Here is a 19,921-nt window from a genome sequence, read left to right as displayed (position 1 = left end):
TATTTAAACATGGCAACGTATTCAGCAAAAAAAAATAAAAAAATTCTATCTGGAGCCCAAACACTAGAATCTGAGCTAGATCTTGTCGCATCCAATTTCTATAAAATTATCGGTCCAACCCTATAAAAATATCCAAACAAACCTTAAATATTATTCTCATGTTGGCAATATCTTCAGCATCAGGTTTAGGCCCTGTTTGGGGGAGCTTTTGGATGGCCAAAAAGCACTTTCTGGCTCTCCAAAAGTACTTTTAGCTAAAAAATGGTGTTTGGTAAATTTTCTGAAAAGCTGTTTCAGCTTTTGCGGGAAGCTGAAAACAGCTTTTGGGGGGAAGCTCCAATTTGGAGCTTTCCGAAAATGCTGTTTTCAGCTTTTTCGGAAAGCTATATTTTTTTACCAAAATACCCTCATTTAAAAAAAAAATTTCCTCCCAAAAACCTCTCTCTCACATTCTCACGGTCTCTTCCTCTCCCACCCAACCCCATTCCCTCTCCCCCGCCGCCGCACCCTCTCCCTCTGCCCCGCCGTCGCACCCCCTCCCTCTCCCCCGCCCCCATGGTGGGGAGGTGCCGAAGAAGAGGAAGACAGGTGGTCTTCCCCTTCCCGCGGCCGCCGCCGGCGATGATATCCCCGTCACAGAAAGGGACGGTGCCGAAGAAGAAGGAGGTCCCACGGCCCCCCTCCCGCGTCTGCGAGGCCCCGCCGTCGCACCCCCTTCCTCTCCCCCGCCCCCATGGTGGGGAGGTGCCGAAGAAGGGGAAGATAGGTGGTCTTCCCCTTCCCGCGGCCGCCGCCGGCCGCCGGCCCCGGCCCGGCCCCCTCCCGCGGCCGCGGCGGCCTGGCCCCCTTCCAGCGCCGCCGGCCGCACGGGAGGAGAAGAAAGGAGAACGGGGGAGAGGAAGGAAGGAGAAGAAGAGAAGAAAAAAAAAAGAAAAGGAAAAGAAAAGGAAAAAGAAAAGAAAAGAAAAGAAAATTTAAAAAATAAAATAAATAAATAAATAAATATTTATATAAATGAATGAATGAATAAATAAGATAATAAATAAATATATTTCAACATTATTAATTATTTACACTAATAATTATAATATTTTATACCTTTATTATTGTATTATACTATAAATATTATATTATATTACATTACATTATAATACATTAATATGTTATTTTAAATAATTTAATATGATATTATATTATGAGAAATTAATTTATACTAATAATTATAATATTTTATGTCTTTATTATTGTATTATACTATAAATATAATATATATTACATTATATCATAATACACTAATATGTTATGTTAAATAATTTAATATTATGTTATATTACCAAATATTAATTTACTCTAATAATTATATTACTATTATGCTATATTATAATAATATTATTTTATATTACAAAAATATTATACTACATCGTATATTTATGTATTAATATATGTTATATTTTATTATATTCTGTTGTATAATACTATGCAATGTTCTTTATGGTAATTTTGTCATACAAAAGTACTTTCCTAGTTTGTTTACCAAACACAAAACAAAGTACCACAACACTTTACGAATATAGTTACCAAACAGCAAACAGCTTTTTATAACAGCTCTACTTCAGACAGATCTACTTCCAACAGCTCTACTGCCAATAGCTCCTCCAAACAGGGCCTTAGTATTTACTACAGAAACTCCAACGTCAAAGCATCAACCTCATCGGAGGCAGTTTGTATATAAGAGAACCCGGTGCGCTTATTTCATCGACGCAAGCTATATGTGCTCGACCTAGAAAAACATTCATACGTCATATATCCAAACAATACCTATATAACCATTCACAAAACCATTAAATTTGTGAAACGAATATATTCTTTTGCTTCATATTCGGGCGATACAGAACATAAGGAGAACCAGCAGAAAGTAATCAAAAAATACCAAAAGGAAAAAAGAATTGCCGGCAAGAACTTATATAACAGGATGGGTAGCTTGATTCTGCGACGGCTAAGTCCTTCGATGCTGTGCTCAAAATGGCCGTGCGTTACATCTTAAATAAGCACAAAAAATCCACATAGCATCGCCAAAGATACGACAACCGAGGCAGCGATAGATCGTGGTGGCTCACCCGAAGGCTGTGAAGCAGGAGCCCCTGCATTCTCTCCAGCGCCGGCCGATGGCCTACCTGAAGCAGGCATTAGAGGTGGCTCCACCACATCAGAAGCTTCCAGGACCGGCATGGGAGCGAGTGCAGGTGGCAGTGCCTCAGGAGTCATCAGTCCCAGCAGGCCTCCGACTTGAACTGGAAGCATATAATTTGGTGCTTTATCACCCAATTTTGAACAAGCATTTCCTGCACAAACCCAAGCACCTCTTAGTTCAAGATGAAATGAAAACAGCAAGCCAAGATGGCGCAGTTGATGCAAAACCATCATCAGGCATTTGCACTCTTTCAGATTACATGTTACTCGTACCATCATAGTATGAAACCATTTGATTTTTTTAGGCAATAAACACATAACAGGGAGCTCGTTGGGTTGCGAGGACTGAGAACCCTTGTATCGAATAATGTTCTAAATAAAATTAGTAAGTCATATGCAAATAACTTCATGATGTCTGCACTGGAATTCAGTGATAGTTTTTGCTAGGAGAAGCATCACAGAGAGCACCGTAAATAAATACAGATCGGTGCTATCCAAATATGGAGAAGACTACATACATATATAAACCTATCTGCATACAAATTTACGTACTGTATGTAATTGCGTATCACAAAGTCAAGGCACATTTGATGCCATCTAAGGAGACCGATAGTATAGAGAAAGGGATCATATCAACAGCATTCTCTAGTAGGGTTTTAAGTTATCAACAGAATTTCTGATCTACATGGGTGCAAGCCTTTTTAGCCCCTAGATTAGTAGCAAGACTAGACAAATATTTTTATCCATCTTATGTTCCATAAGTACAACCATACCTACAATTGCAGATAAGAACAGAAATTCAAACAAAAAAAAAAATGAAGACATAGTGAACAAGCAATACTTACTTTTGTATGCTGCAGCTGTCCCTGGGAAATCGGTGATGATGCCATCTACATAAGCTCCCTGAACATATTGATTGATCTCTACTATTGGATCTGAGAAGAAGTCCCACGGTTGAGACACAAACTCATTCATCAGCAGATATACATATACATTCAGGCCAGCAGACTTCAACTTGTTCACAAGTTCAGTTTGCTCGATAACAAACTGCTGGCTTTCAGGAAATATGGATTGCTTGCTGACAGCCACTGAATGAGCAAACTGCTTGATGTCCGCTACTGAGGAAGGTGCAGCAGCTCTAATGGATTCATCAACCATGTAAACAAGCTTATATTTCGTTTGCTCCTTGAATTTGACCAGAACTGAGCTATTTGAGGACTGAATCATAACTTCCTGAACAGTTTGATTGTTGTAAGCTGAATCTTTTAATGCCTTGATAACACCATCTGTGACACTATATCCTAGTTTCTCTGCAAGAAATGCAGCATTCTGTGGCAATAAAAGCAACAAAGATCATCAATGATATATAAGGCTCATATGCATCTAGTGAAGATCATTACAGCAAACAATCAAATTCTCCAGATTTTTCCATAAACACAGATTTCCAATGCTTGGTAAACAGCCAGTATGATGAGATAAAGTTGCAGAATTTAGAAGATGTTAACAACACTATTAGCATGCCTTTGGTATTTCAGTTTCCAGGAAATCAGGGACTAGAAGATTTTTGTTGAAAGCTTTACGTGGCTCTCTAAAAGTGCACGACCAAAGTTGGTGTCTACTATAATCAGGTTCCTCATAGAATTCTTCAGAAGCCATGACCTGATACACCTCGCTTTCTAAAATCCTGAAATTTAACACAAAACTAGGATTTTTGTCTGGTGCTCTATGTGACTGTTTGAGAGAGCATGATGACTAAAGATGGTATTGCTTTCTATTAGCTTGCCCATGGAACTCATTATATGTCATGTCCTAGTAAATTTTACCTATCTAAAAATCTGATTCTGGTAATGATTTAATCTTGCAGCCTAACTTCCAGAGGCAATAAACTTAGTCGGGCATCCAATTTTAGTGCTCTTTTTTCGAAATTTGGATAACTTCTGGAGATATATATGGGTACCACAACCCTCAAGGGGTTCACCACATCCCCTTAAAATGGGGTTTCGATGATGTTCAAGTCTTGAAACGGATTGGTTAAACTAAAACTTTGCTTTTCAAGCAAGATTGATCACACATATCTGCCAATCCAGGAGGAATTAGGAGACATAACAGAAGGCAATGCTCATGTAAGAGTCGAGATCTAGTTCCAGGATAATTTTGGTTTTGATGAGATTTTCTTGCTAGTCACTTTTAAAAAACTGTAACCTATTTTCACTAGAAAAGGAATCTGACCTGAATTTGAGGATGCAGACCTCACTAATATAAATGAAAAATGTTCTAGTCAGTTTTATTATCCATGTTATGAAAGCAAAAGAAGGCTAATAAACACGGTTACCATCATGTTGTGATAACCTTTAAATTCTAAGCTTACTCTGGCTGAGTTAAAGTCAGAGGAAATCTCAGCATAGCCATTAACCATCTTGTTTATTATACAATTTAGAAAAAAGAAAATTGAGGGCCATATTTGAAATTCTTGCTAATGATATATATGCAGCTTTCATTCTTTGACTGATATAAGCCATTCAAAGGGCCACATGATATGGTAATGTTAATTTTTCCTTGATGTCATTTAATTACTGGGACATGTATACAGATTTTTTTTTCATTTTAAAGGATCATATTTGTGCAGCTCAGATTTATGAATGGATGTACATGTAAATTTCAGACTTTCAAGGAGTACTTTTACTTTAGGAGAGGTAAATAAGCAAGTAAGCACTTTTCAGGAGGTATACATGCAAAATTGCTAATACCTCATACAAGTCTTGACAGTCATGTTAAATACCTAGTTCTTATGGAAAGTTCGATTTCCTTTCCTGTAAAATTCTGAATTCAAGCAATGCACATCCATGAGATGCCAAAGGCATCAATCTTGGGCTTTGACCTTGGACTGCATGCTTGACCCAGTCTGATTCTTGGCCTACATAGACAAAGAATGGTTCAAGCCCTACTTCACAGCTGCACGCTTCAGAACACAAGCACCATATTGCAAGCATTCTGCCACTTCGTGGATCACAAAAGAGAAGATAGGATCTTGATTTGTTAAGGACCAAGAGAAATGGGATCCATTGCTAGGTTGTGAAATGGTTTAGATTGAGTATATGGTTAATCCATTTGCACCAATGATTGGTTTCACGGTGGCTCGAACAAAAGAATTACACATACATGTTTTGTGTTCCTTATGCTACCCACTTGTGAGGTTCTAAAGTGGGGCAGTGCAAAGTATATGCTTGCTTTGTATAGCAGAGAGATGAAATCAGAATAGCTAAAACCAGCCCTAGTGCAACAATGGCCTCTGGGACTGCCTTTATAAGCATATAGCAGAGATCTGAAATGAGTAGCTAAAACCAGCCCCAGTGCAACATGGCCTATGCTTAGAAGGGACTTAGGTATATTGTGATGAACCACGATGAAAACACATCTACATTTTAACACAGTGCATGGAAATGTACATGAGTACAAACAAATGCATGTGAAGATGTATAGAGATGCACATATGTAATGTATGTATGTGTATTTATGCAAGGATACCTCCATACGGACCAGGATTTGTAGTAAAAAACAACATGTCCTGGGCATGTGCCATGAACATGATACTAAGATGGATGGACTTGAGGTCATCCGAATTTGCTTAAACTAATTATAATAATAGAAAATGCACTACCCTTTTCCTGGTTCCCTTCTATTGTTTCTCTCCCAAGGCCTGAACCAAGGATGTGGAATTATAAAAGGGAGTATTTAAAAGTGAATGGTCAGAGAGAGACAGAGGGCTTGGAGCTTTGGGTTATCTTGATTCATAAGTTCGTCACGCCTATGATGAATTATTCTCAACTTCTGAAATTTTGGTGTTCACATCAAGTAATTACAGTTTTCTACAAAAATTGGATATCACAGAACCTTGATGCAGCTGACAGTATTGTCATAACAGTAATACATAAAATAAACAAAATAAGACAGTAAAATGAAAAAGTAGTTCTAAAGGTGGTAATAGGGCGATCATGGTTACTTTCTGGTTGGGTCAATTGACATAATAACATTACATCTAGACCAATACCCGACCTAGCCCGACATTACATCAAAACCCTTTAAATCATAACCACTCAGGTCGACCCCCCCCCCCCCCTGAGCCAACCACCAACACATAACCTACTCCATTCTTTACAACCAAATCCCAAAGGCCTAAACCAACCTAACCTAGCCTGCCTGGCCCAAATCTTACAACTTTTGCTGACTTGAATCCGAGGTGAACTAAACAACTAGTATCAAAAGGAGATGCACCACTCTTAAAATCCTTATCTCAGGGTCATGATTGAACCTAAACCCTGCTGTCCTGACCCTTCTGACTTGAATCAAGTCAAAGCCCTGACCCATGCCCAGCCCGTTTAACATGCAGTCAAACCAAAAAACCCTGGCACAAACCCAGCCCAATCAAAAACAGGTCAAAGTTTTTAGGCCAGATCAGCTTTTCTGACCCTTAAATAAAAAGAAACTTGGATGCAGCTGGCAATAACCAGTAGTGTTCAGGTGTATTTCATTAATATTGAACATGAAATATCATGCAGATAATATTACCTCTATGCTGATCAAAACTCCAGATAGAGCCTTGTCCTTCGCAAAATCCAGAAAATCAGATAACCTCATAAATTTTCCTGCATTTTTATATCGAGGGTTCCGGTGCAATTGGTACTTTATTTCTGGGCTTGATATGGTGGCTGCAATAGACAGAGAGAACAGCTATTATTGAAAAATTCTTTAAAAAAAGGGAAAGAATTACTTATGTCATATCTAAGGACAGTCTTTATAGAAACAAAAATTTTACAATTTCCAAATATGAGATGAAGGGAACCACAAAACCAGACTTGAAACATAAAGACTTAGTAGATGATAAGTCGAAAAAGATAATGCTTTCTAGAACGTGAAGAACTGGTTCCATCTCGTCAAGATCGAGTTTTGATTCTTCTGAATTCTTTTGTCTAGTTGAAGAGTGAATGACTAGCAGCAGAACACATCAGGAAATAGTACTCCATCAAGCCTCTAGCAAGACTTCTTCCACATTGAGATTTGGAAGCTCAGTCGTTTGCATCCCCAACCCCTTCCAAATGGAGGAGGTTTTAGGTTGGAACACCGGGAGATTTCCAAGGGCGGGACAGAAGTAATTCTTTGTCATTTCTTTCTGCTTGCTAATATACAAGTTATTATGCCTTATTTGTCATCGAATTCAAGGGTTCAAGGGCAGATCCGGATCTGCCTTTGGCACCTCATGTTGGAAAAGACACAACTAGGATTTGTATTGGCAGTCTAGAGACTTATGTATTATGGTCCTTTTCTTTTACATATAATTGGTGGAAATCGCTCTTGGACTATTCTAGCACATCAACATTGTCACACAGTAGGTGAAGCAAGTTAAAAAATATGTGCCTTCATAATCTTGGTTGTATTGTTTTGGTTCATATATGCAAAAATCACAGCAATGTTCTTGTTAGTCACAACAAACTAGTTCGATTATAGTGACAAACCTCATGCCCCTGATTTGCATTATATGTTCTATTATTTTCAAAACCAGTGGTGTAAGTATTGATATAGATGTTCATGCATGTGAAATGCCCGTTGTTTATTCAAAAAAGAGCATTTGATGGATGGCGATGGTCCCATAAATTGAAATAGATTTGATATCCTCACCATTTTTAGTTTATATATTATTTGTTCGCCATTTATTAGAGTGCACCCGCGGGGTGCAGAGTGTATCTATTTAATACGACATTCAAGAAACTCACATGTCATGACTGTCGGACATGTAGTTGAAGTCTGAAATACATTTCTTTTTTTTTTCCTTGTAATTTCTTTCTTTCCTTAGACTCTCTTGTTTGAGCATCCCTGCTTCCCTTCTCATCTGAGATAATGTTGAATGCCCACTTTGGATAGAAGGACATCTTGGGGAGTTTGCTTATATAATATAATAGAATAAAAGTATATTGTTCTCTTCTTGATTAGATATATGCGAAGCCTATTACCCTTCCAAGTTGTGATATTGTTGACATAAATTAGGCAAACAAAAATAATCTACAAAGAGCCTCTTTACTGTTGACAAGCTATTAAGAGTGAACTTGTGAATTTTCCTAGAAAAGACAGAAGCAAACATAATAGACGAGGTTATAAGCATTTTCCTAGTGAAACTTAACAATGCAGCACTAAATAAGCTTGCAAGTTTATGAGATAATCCAACAACAGTGAAGTATTCTTCTTCATATATTTCTATTCTAGCTATGTCATCACTCTTTTCCCTCACGAACTGCGAAGAGTTTAAGCATATAATCAGCAAGCCAAAAGGAAAGCATCAACTTACGTTTCAAGTTCTTTGAAATATCTTCCCATGTTAAGTTAAGGGTAAAAATCCCAGGACCATCCTGAATTTCTGGGATAACAGAAGAAAGAGAACTGAAAGGCGATGTTGTGACTGTAGTAACATCAATGAGGTTTATAGAGCTCATGCATATAAGCGTGCCATCTTGTGTCACTTGAACAGGACAATCGATAAAATCTGCACCATCTTTAACAGCTTGTTGATAAGCCAGATCGGTACAATCAGCATACATTCCACTAGCTCCATTGTGTGAGAAAACTACAGGTTTTCCTGAAGCACATATTAAGTGTAAGAATATAGGCAGAGTATGGCAATGTTGAAGCATACAGTGACAGAAAGTCCTCAAAACTAGATGTTAAGGAAATAGATAAAAGTTCACCTACCATGTTCAGAGCTGTTTGCTTTTGTCTGAGAAAAGCAACCTGCAAGAATAATGAAGTGCATCAACATTAGAAATGAGATCTACTATAATTAAAGCACATATTGTAGAGATCTTATCATCAATTATAAAGTATAATCAATCAAAACTATATAAATTCCAAAAATTTATGACTGAACATCACAAAAGCCAGATAAGAAGATGAGGAAGTAAAAGAAAGCAAGTTTGGAACAGACAAAAACAAAAGTTTCAAAAATTCACCCTACTTATAGTCTGTCTTACTTCAGTTTGCCTCTAAATGAGTGGCTCAAACAACTTCAACTATACATAACAAGTCTCTAACATCATAAGCCGATAGCGTCAATTATGATTTCTGAATTTAACCAATTTCCAGTATAGAATATTTTATGTGCATTAGAAATGAACTATAATACTGCCCTGTTACATATTAGTCTGGGTGAGTTTGCTTAATCTCCTGCTGCTTGCGTTGCTAGTCAAATTTTTCTACTCCTCTTGCTAGAGTTCTAGTGTTGATTGGTTGTGTATAAGGATCGCATGGGGCCTTGATCCTACTGTTCATAAAAAATTCCTTTTCTCCTCGCCAATAAAAAAATTACGAGCATCTATATTTTCAAGCTTCGCATGAAGTATAACTTTTTGTGTGGTAGTAAAAAGTACGAAAAGCTGTCACAGTTTTCGATCAAAAGGAAATCAGTGGTCAAAAGTCAGAAACACATTTCACATGAAAATCTATATTGGTTTAATGTCATGCTCTTTTTTTATGAAATTAATATGAATTTTCTTATTTGAGAAATGAAGTTTATAACAGGACAAAACAGATCAAATACATGTTCTGGCTTTAGAAGGGACATCTTGGTAACCATGTTCAGAAAATAGCACAAAAAATAAGTTAAGACACCATAACAATTTCAAATAAATTACATATCCTTGTATAAAACTATCTCCATATTATGTTAAAACAAAAAAGCCATCATAATTGAGATAGCACTTGGTATATTTGAGAAACATCCAAGTAACACTAGTTCTAGCAATCACTGAGCAACAATACATCAAAAATCAAGTGATTTGTGGAAGGTACTAAAGATAGCATTGGCCACTAAAAGCATGGTTTGATCATCATGGAATTATCTTTATTATCTTACTATGAAAAAAGCATTTTAGAGGGTCGGGAATCTAAGTTTCCATAGAACCATTTCAATAAAAGGATATTGGTTTGAGCAGCACTATCAAACATGTGCATGAAACAAATTACATCACCTATGGCCTCTGATGCAGTTATAGGGAAGTCCGTCAGAACACCATCAACAGAGAAGATCCCATTGTCAATGAAAGAAAGATATTCAGCTAATGGATCATAGCTGTAATTATAGCTAAATTGTGCATCATTTGCAAAGCCCGAAGCATATACTTCCAGTCCTTCTTTATGGGCATCAAGGACAACAGAGGTGTAAGGCTGTAAATAGAGATCAGACGTTACAGGCCAAATATATTGCTTTGGAACGAGAATTCCCGAGGCAAATGTCTTGATAAAGGTGAGATTTTTTAATAGTGCACCATATGTCTGGTTTGTAGAGGGTTCAATGGTGGCTTCATCGAGGAAGCGGAAAATGAACTTTGTTTTGGTTCTTTTGAATGTTCCGGCTATGCTGCTAAGAAAAATCACTTCTGGCGATGAGACATAGCTCAGAATAACACGCTTTGATAGAGAAAGAAGATAGCTTCTCATACTCAAATTATGCTGCCGGTAGAACATATCATGCTGCAATATGAGAGGCAACAAATAAATTTTTAATTAGTAAGAAACTTAAGTTATCAGAACAAGAAAGAGTGCTAGAGCACACAATGCAAGCAACATTACCGACAACAGACCTGTATATTCAACCAAAGGGCTGGTGGCCTAACTTGTTTCTGCACATCTTCAACAGCAAGGATAGGAAACAAGCTAGCGTCAAATTTATCCGTTCGAGAAAAAACACCTTGAATTACTGCTCAGGTTGTGAAAACTGTCAGAATATTAGTCAAACAAGTTTAAAAGTGCAGACAGATAATTTTGTTAACATGCAAAAGATTTAGCTCCTCAGTTTGCTAAACCGCATATAGCAAGACAAACATAACATAAGCAATAGCAAATAAACTCAAACTTCCAAATTTCTATTATATGACAAACAGGAAATAAAAATGAAATGATGCTACAAGACAAACATCAAAACCAAGATAAATCAAATTTTACCAGAATTGCAGATCTAAACTTCTTCCCATTAGTCTATGCACAAATTTCTCTTAAATATACAAATCCATCACCACCAACCCATTGTAGGATGTAAGCCAGCCCAGTTAGAAGTGGGTTGTGTCTTGCTATAACTAAAGGTTTTGCATCTGCTGTACATGGCAATTGCCTCTATATGTGCCCATCCCCGATGGCATACTGTTGTATTGCAACACAAAAATGGACAAAACATGCTCACAACTTACAGGCATGATGCAACAGTGCAAACCACTGTACTGATTGCTATAACTAAAGGTTTTGCATCTGCTGTACATCCCCGATGGCATACTGTTGTCTTGCTATAACTAAAGGTTTTGCATCTGCTGTACATGGCAATTGCCTCTATATGTGCCCATCCCCGATGGCATACTGTTGTATTGCAACACAAAAATGGACAAAACATGCTCACAACTTACAGGCATGATGCAACAGTGCAAACCACTGTACAGATTGCCAGTTCAGAGTTTCATGCCTACCCTTAGGGAATACCTTACATTAGTCTAAGGTGTTAAGTGGAAAAGAATATCATATGAAAAATACCTTACTTTAGCCTAAAAATGCCTTGTGTCCTGATTATTGAACATTCCAATACGAAACTATTATTCTAGTGCAGCATAGTTAGCACAGCTACATACCATTAATAGTAAAAATAAAAGGTAGACAGGCATAAAATATGTTATTTCCAACTAACTTAGTGATTTGCACAAGTTAACATCCAGGGTAAGGCATTGTGCACTAACAGAAAGCATCGTCAAACCACCATGTCTACAGTAAATTGATAAGTTGCACACATCTATAAATCTGAGAAGTTTCCGCCAACTAACTTAGTGATTGACTGATTGGCATTCCTATAAGTGCATAAACAGGAAAAAAAACTACAAATAGATTTTATTTTCTTTTTCTTCTTTTTCTTTTGGTTCTTCGGGTGGGGTTACAATCTTTAAAAAAATGCAATTATTAGTATCCATCATAATACATGAACTTCCCTTTCTTTTTCCAACTTTTACATGGAAGAGGAGCAAATGAATAACTTTTCAGCAGTTTTAACTTACATGAAACTTGTGATAAGTCTTTAATACTGTAGTCCACAGAAAACCACCCTGATGTAGGAACTCCATTGACAAGGTAATTCTTTTCCCCCTGTGAATAAACCACCTGAATATTCGTACCATTATTAATTGTAAGTTCTGGTAGACAGATGCCAACACCATCTTTTGTCAACCGCACATCGCACCATGAGATTGTATCAGATGAACCAGCAATATAAGTAAGTTTGTAAGCAGCATCACTTGAGTCAGGAAATATCCCCGAAAAACCACCTTTTGCTATTACTACTGGGGCATTACCTGCATTATGGAAAGTGGATTTGTTAGATTTCCATAAAACAAAGAAGAGATTACAGTTCAACCCCTAAGAAGGTGATTAATTTCAATTTCTTAAAAATTCAATAGAGTTAGGTGAATTCACTTAAGCCTGAGGTCAAAGCCAATTTAAATAACGCCATTTGATTAGAAGAACAGAACTTATTTAGGGAAGAGATAAACCTGGTTGCTGATTGGATAGGAAAATTTTATCCGCACTCCATCTGACAGATGGATAAAAAAGGTCATAACGGTTTTTCCAATATTGTTTTCTTTCGATCAGTCTACCTCAGTAATTCTTGAAGTTATAAAAATAATAATAAAATCATACAAGACTAGCAAATTAATCCATTTAATCTCAAAATTTGTCTTGAGAGAAGCATTGTACCACACCCGAAGCAACAGAATTGCTAAACTACCTTTATTCAAATTTGACCATTGATTTAATAAAAGTTATCTTTAATTACTAAACAATTGAAAATGGTGGGAGTGCCACCTCTCATCTCATCAAGGGAATGAAATGCAAATGTACAAATGAAGGAAAGAGAAGATGTACAAGATGAGAGAGGAGGATACGGTGAAAGAAGTACAAGAGGCAAGCTAACAGCCCACACAGAAAAAAGCCGAAGGACCTAAATTGCCATTACAACACAACATTCCCAACCCCCTATCCCCTCCCCCCAACCCTGCTAAGTGCAGACCGGTCCAACCAGCAAAACAGGCATCTTACTTCCCTGGAGCACATCCTGCCCATTCTCTCACCATCCTCACCCCCCCCCCCCTCTTCTCTCCCAACCCGATGCCAAAGTTAGTGAACTGTACTCAGGAAACCTTTATCGATGCTCGAGTATTTTCCAAAAAGAGCTCAAACTGGTGGGCAAGCTCGGAACAAATGGTTGACCATCCTCACCCTAGTTCTTGCATAGCAGACTGATAAGCACCAACCATCCCCTTCGGTGCAAATTATCCCCCGTTAGGAGTCTGTCTTCACCAAGAGCCAGAAGAAAACTTCAATTTTTAATTGGGCAACACCATTCCATAGACTCTTTGGTACGGGACACAGCAGGCTGCCATTATCTAAAAACCTGTATAACGAGCTAACAGAGAATACCACCTTGGAATCCCAACTCCAAGATACCAATCCAGTGAATGAGAGTTTTCAACAAGGAAGGTCAGTAACCGGGAAGGTTCCTTGAGTTGAGCATCATTCAAGATTAAACCATTAATTTTCTCAAAAAATTATTAAATCATTTAAATCTTTTAAGAATCCCTTAGCTCCTCAACATATATACAAAACAGCCTGTTGATCAGGGATATCTACATAATATGTCATCCCCCTGATGACCTATAATTGGAAAAGATGGAACTGGTAAACGTTAATATTTTGACCGATCATCAACATCCTATAACATTATTTGATGCGTTCACGGCCAAAATAATGAGAAAAAAAACACAAGAAAATGGTAACTACAAGCAAATTAACGCAATCAGTATGATGAGATAAACTCATGCTAACTATATATAGAATCCAAATGAGATCAACTCTTTGAAACCAGCATTGCCCTCAAATATAGCTGAAACCTCCGACTGACTCTACTAAAACAAATCTCTCGTAGGGGATGCATGCCCCAAAAAATTCCACTTTGCACAGGCCCACTCCACACCTTTGCTCATAAACCCTATAACTCATTTCTTGAATTCTTGCTCAACTGTTTTCTTTAAAAAGCCACATCAGAGACATAGATAAACGCCTTGACTTCTAGTAAGTAGCAACCCATCAACAAGAATAGCAACCTAAGCAAATTAAAAGAAAAGAGTTCGTAAAGAAAAAACAACTCTCTCTTTCTCTCTGCACCCACTTATCTAAATCAAACTAAACGACCCATCCAAGAACAAAATCAGAAGAAAAAAAAATCAGAGAACAACATGAAAGAAAAGAAAAATAGTGGGGGACAGCGACTAGTACCAGTCAAGGTTTGCCAAGGGCTCTTGGGGGTCTGAGCGGTGACCGGACCCGGATGATCCAGCGAAAGCAGTAGGAGGAGGAAAGCAGCAAGGCAGGAGGAGGAGGAGAAGAGCAACCCCCCGAATCCACTTCCCCACATTGTCACACCAATCCAAGCGCCAAGATCCCACCTTTACCGAACCACAGCCCAAAAGAAGCGATCTTTAAGCTCGGTTCAGAAGAAGAGAGGCAAGAAGAGGAGATTTGAGCTGAGATTTGAGAGCTGGGATGAAAAAGAGAGGACGAGTGCGAAAAGGGGGGTCAGGGGAAGGTGGTGGGGTTGGACTCCAGCTGGGTTCTTGCAACACCGGAACCCGTGTTGGCTTATTCGTTGCCTTCTAGATTCTGGGTGACTTTTTTATTGGAGCCCTGGAGAAAACATAAGAGGGCAGGTGACGATAACCGGGGGTCACGGGATGCGATAATGGCGTCGAAGGGGGGCGGTGATTGGCGGGGCTTTGCAAGTTGCGGCGATACATCTCTCTTTTTCTCTCTGTGGGCTGTCGGATCGCCACAGCTGGAGGTGGGCCCGGAAAACATGTGGTGGTCATAATCTCTTGGACTGGGAGAGGGAGCCAGCTGGACACCGGGTTTTTTTTTTTTTTTGGTGACCGGACGCGGTTTGTTCGAGTCGTTTTTGGGTGCAAACCGATTAAGACTGTTCCTCTTCATGACAACTTCCTCATTTTGCACTTTTGATTTGTTTTCATTTTTTTATATAATAAATTTATTTTTTGTTTTATTTTTCTAAATAATTAAATATTTTTATAAAAAATATTAAATTTTAAAATTAAATACAACCATATGCTTCCACATTGAGAATATGAAAGTACAGTATATTATGCCGGTCCGAACCGGATATTATGGAACATACCGTACCATACTAGTTTGATACTGATATTTAATACGGATAGTGTACTGACACTCGGTGAGTAAAAAAAATTTATATTGTACCGTATTAATACTGTACTAATGTGGCATAGATATAGAGTCTGATATTGAGACAGTAAATTTTATAAAAAAAATAAAAGATGTAAAAAAAATTATATCTTATCCTTATCCTTACGATTCCTTTTTGGTCCGTAATACATGCTAAATTTCTAGCTTTGAGTTTAAATTTTGTTTAATGACTTTTTAATATCAGCGCTAGGAATAGTTTTTTTTAAAAAAAAAGTAAAATAATAAATGATTGGCTAATGGTTTCTCGATTGATGATGACTAATTAACGATGCTTCTAAAGATAATAAACAACTTGTAGTGGAAGGTTAAGCTTAAAATCCTTACATGAGTATTTAATAGCTGAATCCTTGAGCACAAGTGTATTTGAATTGGTATTTGGAAAGTATATGCAAGTGATTGACATTTATTTTCCTTCTTTATTTTGGCTGTGTATGGTTTTGAAATTCACTAATAGGTAAAACATCATGAGCTAGAAAGATGTTTAGATTTGCCTTCTTTTGTCATGAATTTCTTTTTCCATTTTTGTGTCTGTGTCTCTCTTTAATATATGATGAACAGGTGAATTGAAAAAGAAAGTTGAGTAAGGTGCATATGCTGAAGAACTATATTTGTAGTGAACATAGTATATTGGTTGATTTTACATGCTACTCTAGAAATATAAACAACAATAAGTACCTCCCAACCACTGAAATAATAATAATTATTATTATTATTCCACTGGATAAGGGTACATAGCCTGCATAGGAGAAGGGAACAAGCATCTATATCTGCCACAGGAGAAATTATTACCACATGGCAGTGCATACTACCAATCACACCATTTATTCCTATAATAGTGTGTCGAGATGCGTGCTTGATTAATAGGGCCTACAAGAATGAGCAGATGTGATTGATGGTGTGCATGTCCATGCGGCGCACATAATGTTGGAAATAATTTCTCCTTCCATAAAACCATTAAGGGGTGCATGTGACTTAGGTTGATCTAGCTTGGAGAATACCCAAAATCTAGGCCACAAGTTGGGTTTCATCCAATACATCCAATTTGTTATATCACTTGATTGAAAAGGTGACTAATAAGAATATTTATGCCTCAATCCAGTCCTGCACTTCCAAACAGTTGGGTAGATTAGTTTTGCATGAAGTATGTTGTGGGAATAAAGGGTCCGAACTTAGTTCCACATTGATTAGATAGTGGAGAGGTCTGTTCCTTAAATGGATGGGGGCTACTCCTTTTTCTTCAGAGGCACTTTTTGTGGAGCAAAACAGTGCGTTGAGAAGAGACTATGAAACCCCTTCAAAGCGGACAATACTTCTGATGAGAAGCAGTCGCCTCCGCTGTCTGAGACTGGTGGGAACGAGATTGGAGGACGGCAGATCCCTCCGTAGCGCTGGACGCGCGGGCCGGAGGCCGATCTTCCTTAACCTCATCAAAGTCAAATCATAGGACTCAATCCTATTTAGTCCAATTCGCACTATCATATGCATTTGGAGCTTATTTGGCTGTGCTAAACCATTAATGGCTTGAGCTCTTATGAAGTGTTTGACTCCATCCATTGATGCCAAAGTTTACCATACCGTAAAACACTTTCTGTTTTTCACTTGGAGTTAGTGGGAAGGGTAAGGTGAGATGGATATAATGTGCATCAATTAGCATTTAATGAAAACTCACCTAATCTTTCCATTTCTTTCTCGTTCCTTTCTTGTTTATTTTTTTTTTTGCTCTTTGAGACCAACTGAATTTTTTTTGGGTAAACTTCATACCGCACTGTTGAATGGCATTAATCCACGTGTCTAACCAATCCCTTTCTGCCATGTGTCACAATGTTATTAATGAAAAAAATTAAGTTTGGATTTGCAGCATTGATCATAGAAACTAGCTATATCCCTCGAGAAAATAGCTAGTCGTACACCAGCATAAAATTCTTATAATTTACTCCATAAAAAGTGGTACAATTCCGGATGCCCACGACATCATTCAATCGTAGGGATAAACAGCTATCAAACAAGATAAATGCTTGCACACAGATATGGTGCATTTTGTACTGAATGTTATATGCTATTTGATAGCCCTCCATCTTTATGATATGTGTGGGGTAGCCAAATAAAATCGAAATACTTTATGGCTGTCTAAACGAAATTCCCCGTGATCCTGGCGGTTATGCCGCGAAATTGCAGTGAGTGCTTGTCAACTTCTAAGTTCTAAAAACTAGCAAGGCCGTCTTGGACCACAATAGGCTAACTTCAAGTTTCTTTATTCCCCATTTAAATTGCAACAGAAATGAGCAAACGCCACCTGTCACCTTCTCAAATGCACGGTATATTTTATTATTTTGTTTCCCTTCCCTTGCACGCTGGGTGTAGGCGTTTGGGGCTTAATTTATAAGCGACTTTAGATAAAGCGAACAGAGGCCTCGGCACGTGCCTCGCGGCGTACGTCTCGGCCGGCCTCACGCGGAGTTGGCGTCGGATGGGTCGGCAGGCAGTTCCCTGCCGCGTGGGCCCCTTAAACATGGTGGCTTGTGGTCCACGTCGCTCTCCAACGTGGTTGGTGAGATGATGGTGGGCACGCAAAGCCGAGGAAGTTGCGGCAAAGGAAGCAAAAATAAAAGGAGAGCGCTGGGACCCACGTCGCTGCTGCAGCGCCGGAGTTTGTTCTTGTCGCTTGGAAATCTATGGTAATCTCAAAATAAATTTCGACCGAGCATATTTGCAGATAAAAACATAGAAAGTATAGATTTTGTGGTCAGAAATAATGATGCTACGTTGATTATAGTTGACGGTAATATATTTTTGACATGATAGTTATAGAAACAGAGCTCAAGGCAGCATAAGAGGGCATCACCTATGCGAGATGTATATCAGCGGCGAATTGCATCTCCTTTAAAGAAGATTTTGCCACGGTGATTGAATGAATTCGGGATAAAGATTGGTGGAGCACGGACACCTGCTGCTTAGTGACATTCACAGGATGGTGAGAGACTGTGGTTTCTTTCAAGTCGTATATATATATTGAGAGACGAATATGGTTGCAGACTGGATCACCTTCTTTGCTGCTCAACACTCGAGAGAGACTCTTAGGAGATGTTATAAAGCTGCCTCTCCATCCCTGTGCCATATTCTCTCTCTAGACTCTTTTGGCTATACTTATGCTAGAGCTGTTTAAGTTGATGTTGTACCAAAAAATAAAAGATAAAAAAAGAGAGGGTGGAATGGAGAACTTTGGGAGACAAGAAAACAGACTGAAAACATGAACCTGAATCACAACTTTGTAGAGAGGATCAATGACCCTACGAGATAGAAAAATTATTCCCTATGCTGCATTTACCACATGGCGATGCACGCCACTGAATACAATAACTCTTTCTTGTACATCTCATTCATCAAACATACATCTGGATACTCCACTATAGAATGAGCTATTGTGATTGGTGGTATGCATGACCACACGGTGGATGCAGCTTAGAGAATAATCTCTTCTTTAGGATTGTTAGAAAGGTACTTTGTCGTTGAATTTTATTAGTAAAGATTATTTTTTTTTAGGTGCCTACAATTTAAAGGTTTCAAAGCAGAATGGGTCTCACCTATGTGACTTTTTTTTTCTAAATTTTCTACTTACGTGCGTGTATGACTCTGTTGGGAAGTTTCTAAATAGGAAAAGTTTCATCTTATATGATAAGGTGGTGGGCCCTTGCTTTGAGTACTTTTATCTGGGCTCTAGGGTGCAGGTGGTGTGGGGAATATCTGATCCTACTTGCTTCCAACGCAAACCTAAGATTTGAGACCCAATGTGTGTGAATCCCGAATTAGTAGTAATTGACCAGAAATCTGATCGAGTCAGGTAGCGACCTAACATATTTATAATTAACTAAACAGAATATTCTCAATCAAACAAAAAGAATTGGTTCGAATGTCCAGTTTAACTTCTAAGACTCGTTCTAATTACCAACCGTAAGAAGGCATGCTCGACCAAGACTTAGAACATCAAATTCGGGCTCGAATTTTAGCCTAAACTCGTAAGCAGCTTAATAGCTGATCTCCTTACTCTTGGACCCAATTTGCATCTCAAGTAGTAGGAAGAAAGAATAATTTTCCTCGACTTCATCTCCGAATTTGAGATATAATTACAAACCCACTTAGCTAACAAAGACTGATCTAGATTTTCTAGGTTCTTTATCCCCAGATTTAGCCATGCAAACATTGTTCCAATTAATTAAGCAAATAGTGAAATCCATTCCTTTCTACAAGAAGGTAATGCAATCACCCACTTTGGCAGCTGGAAAACAGACATGAAATGTGAAGGTAAAGCTCCAGATGACAGTATTCATCATTTCTCTTCATTTATATTGTCGTTCAGCTATAAATACTTTATCTTTATAACCGCTGT

General features: G+C 38.2%; 1 protein-coding gene across 1 annotated transcript; it reads right to left on the bottom strand.

The window, feature by feature from the left end:
- Positions 1-1,823: 1,823 nt before the first annotated feature.
- LOC103702318 (glycerophosphodiester phosphodiesterase GDPDL3-like) lies at positions 1,824-14,880 on the bottom strand. The gene is made up of 9 exons (XM_008784686.4): positions 14,539-14,880; positions 12,264-12,557; positions 10,815-10,930; positions 10,203-10,704; positions 8,929-8,967; positions 8,528-8,815; positions 6,757-6,896; positions 3,036-3,519; positions 1,824-2,342 (listed from the first exon to the last, which is right to left on the bottom strand). The coding sequence occupies exons 1-9, from the start codon at positions 14,675-14,677 to the stop codon at positions 2,041-2,043; spliced, it is 2,304 nt and encodes a 767-aa protein (XP_008782908.2). The 5' UTR covers positions 14,678-14,880; the 3' UTR covers positions 1,824-2,040.
- Between the last annotated feature and the right edge of the window lie 5,041 nt (positions 14,881-19,921).

Source organism: Phoenix dactylifera, chromosome 7 (genome assembly GCF_009389715.1).
Source record: "Phoenix dactylifera cultivar Barhee BC4 chromosome 7, palm_55x_up_171113_PBpolish2nd_filt_p, whole genome shotgun sequence".
In the NCBI taxonomy this organism is placed as follows: Eukaryota; Viridiplantae; Streptophyta; class Magnoliopsida; order Arecales; family Arecaceae; genus Phoenix; species Phoenix dactylifera.
This window is presented reverse-complemented; position numbering and strand designations above follow the sequence as displayed.

Excerpts from the sequence above, each read along its gene's own strand:
- LOC103702318 (XM_008784686.4), bottom strand. The coding sequence starts at position 14,677 with ATGTGGGGAAGTGGATTCGGGGGGTTGCTCTTCTCCTCCTCCTCCTGC. Across the intron at positions 10,931-12,263 it reads AGACTTATCACAAGTTTCAT|TAATTCAAGGTGTTTTTTCT; the intron begins GTAAGTTAAAAC and ends CAACCTGAGCAG. Across the intron at positions 2,343-3,035 it reads GACAGCTGCAGCATACAAAA|GAAATGCTTGTTCAAAATTG; the intron begins GTAAGTATTGCT and ends GGGTTTGTGCAG.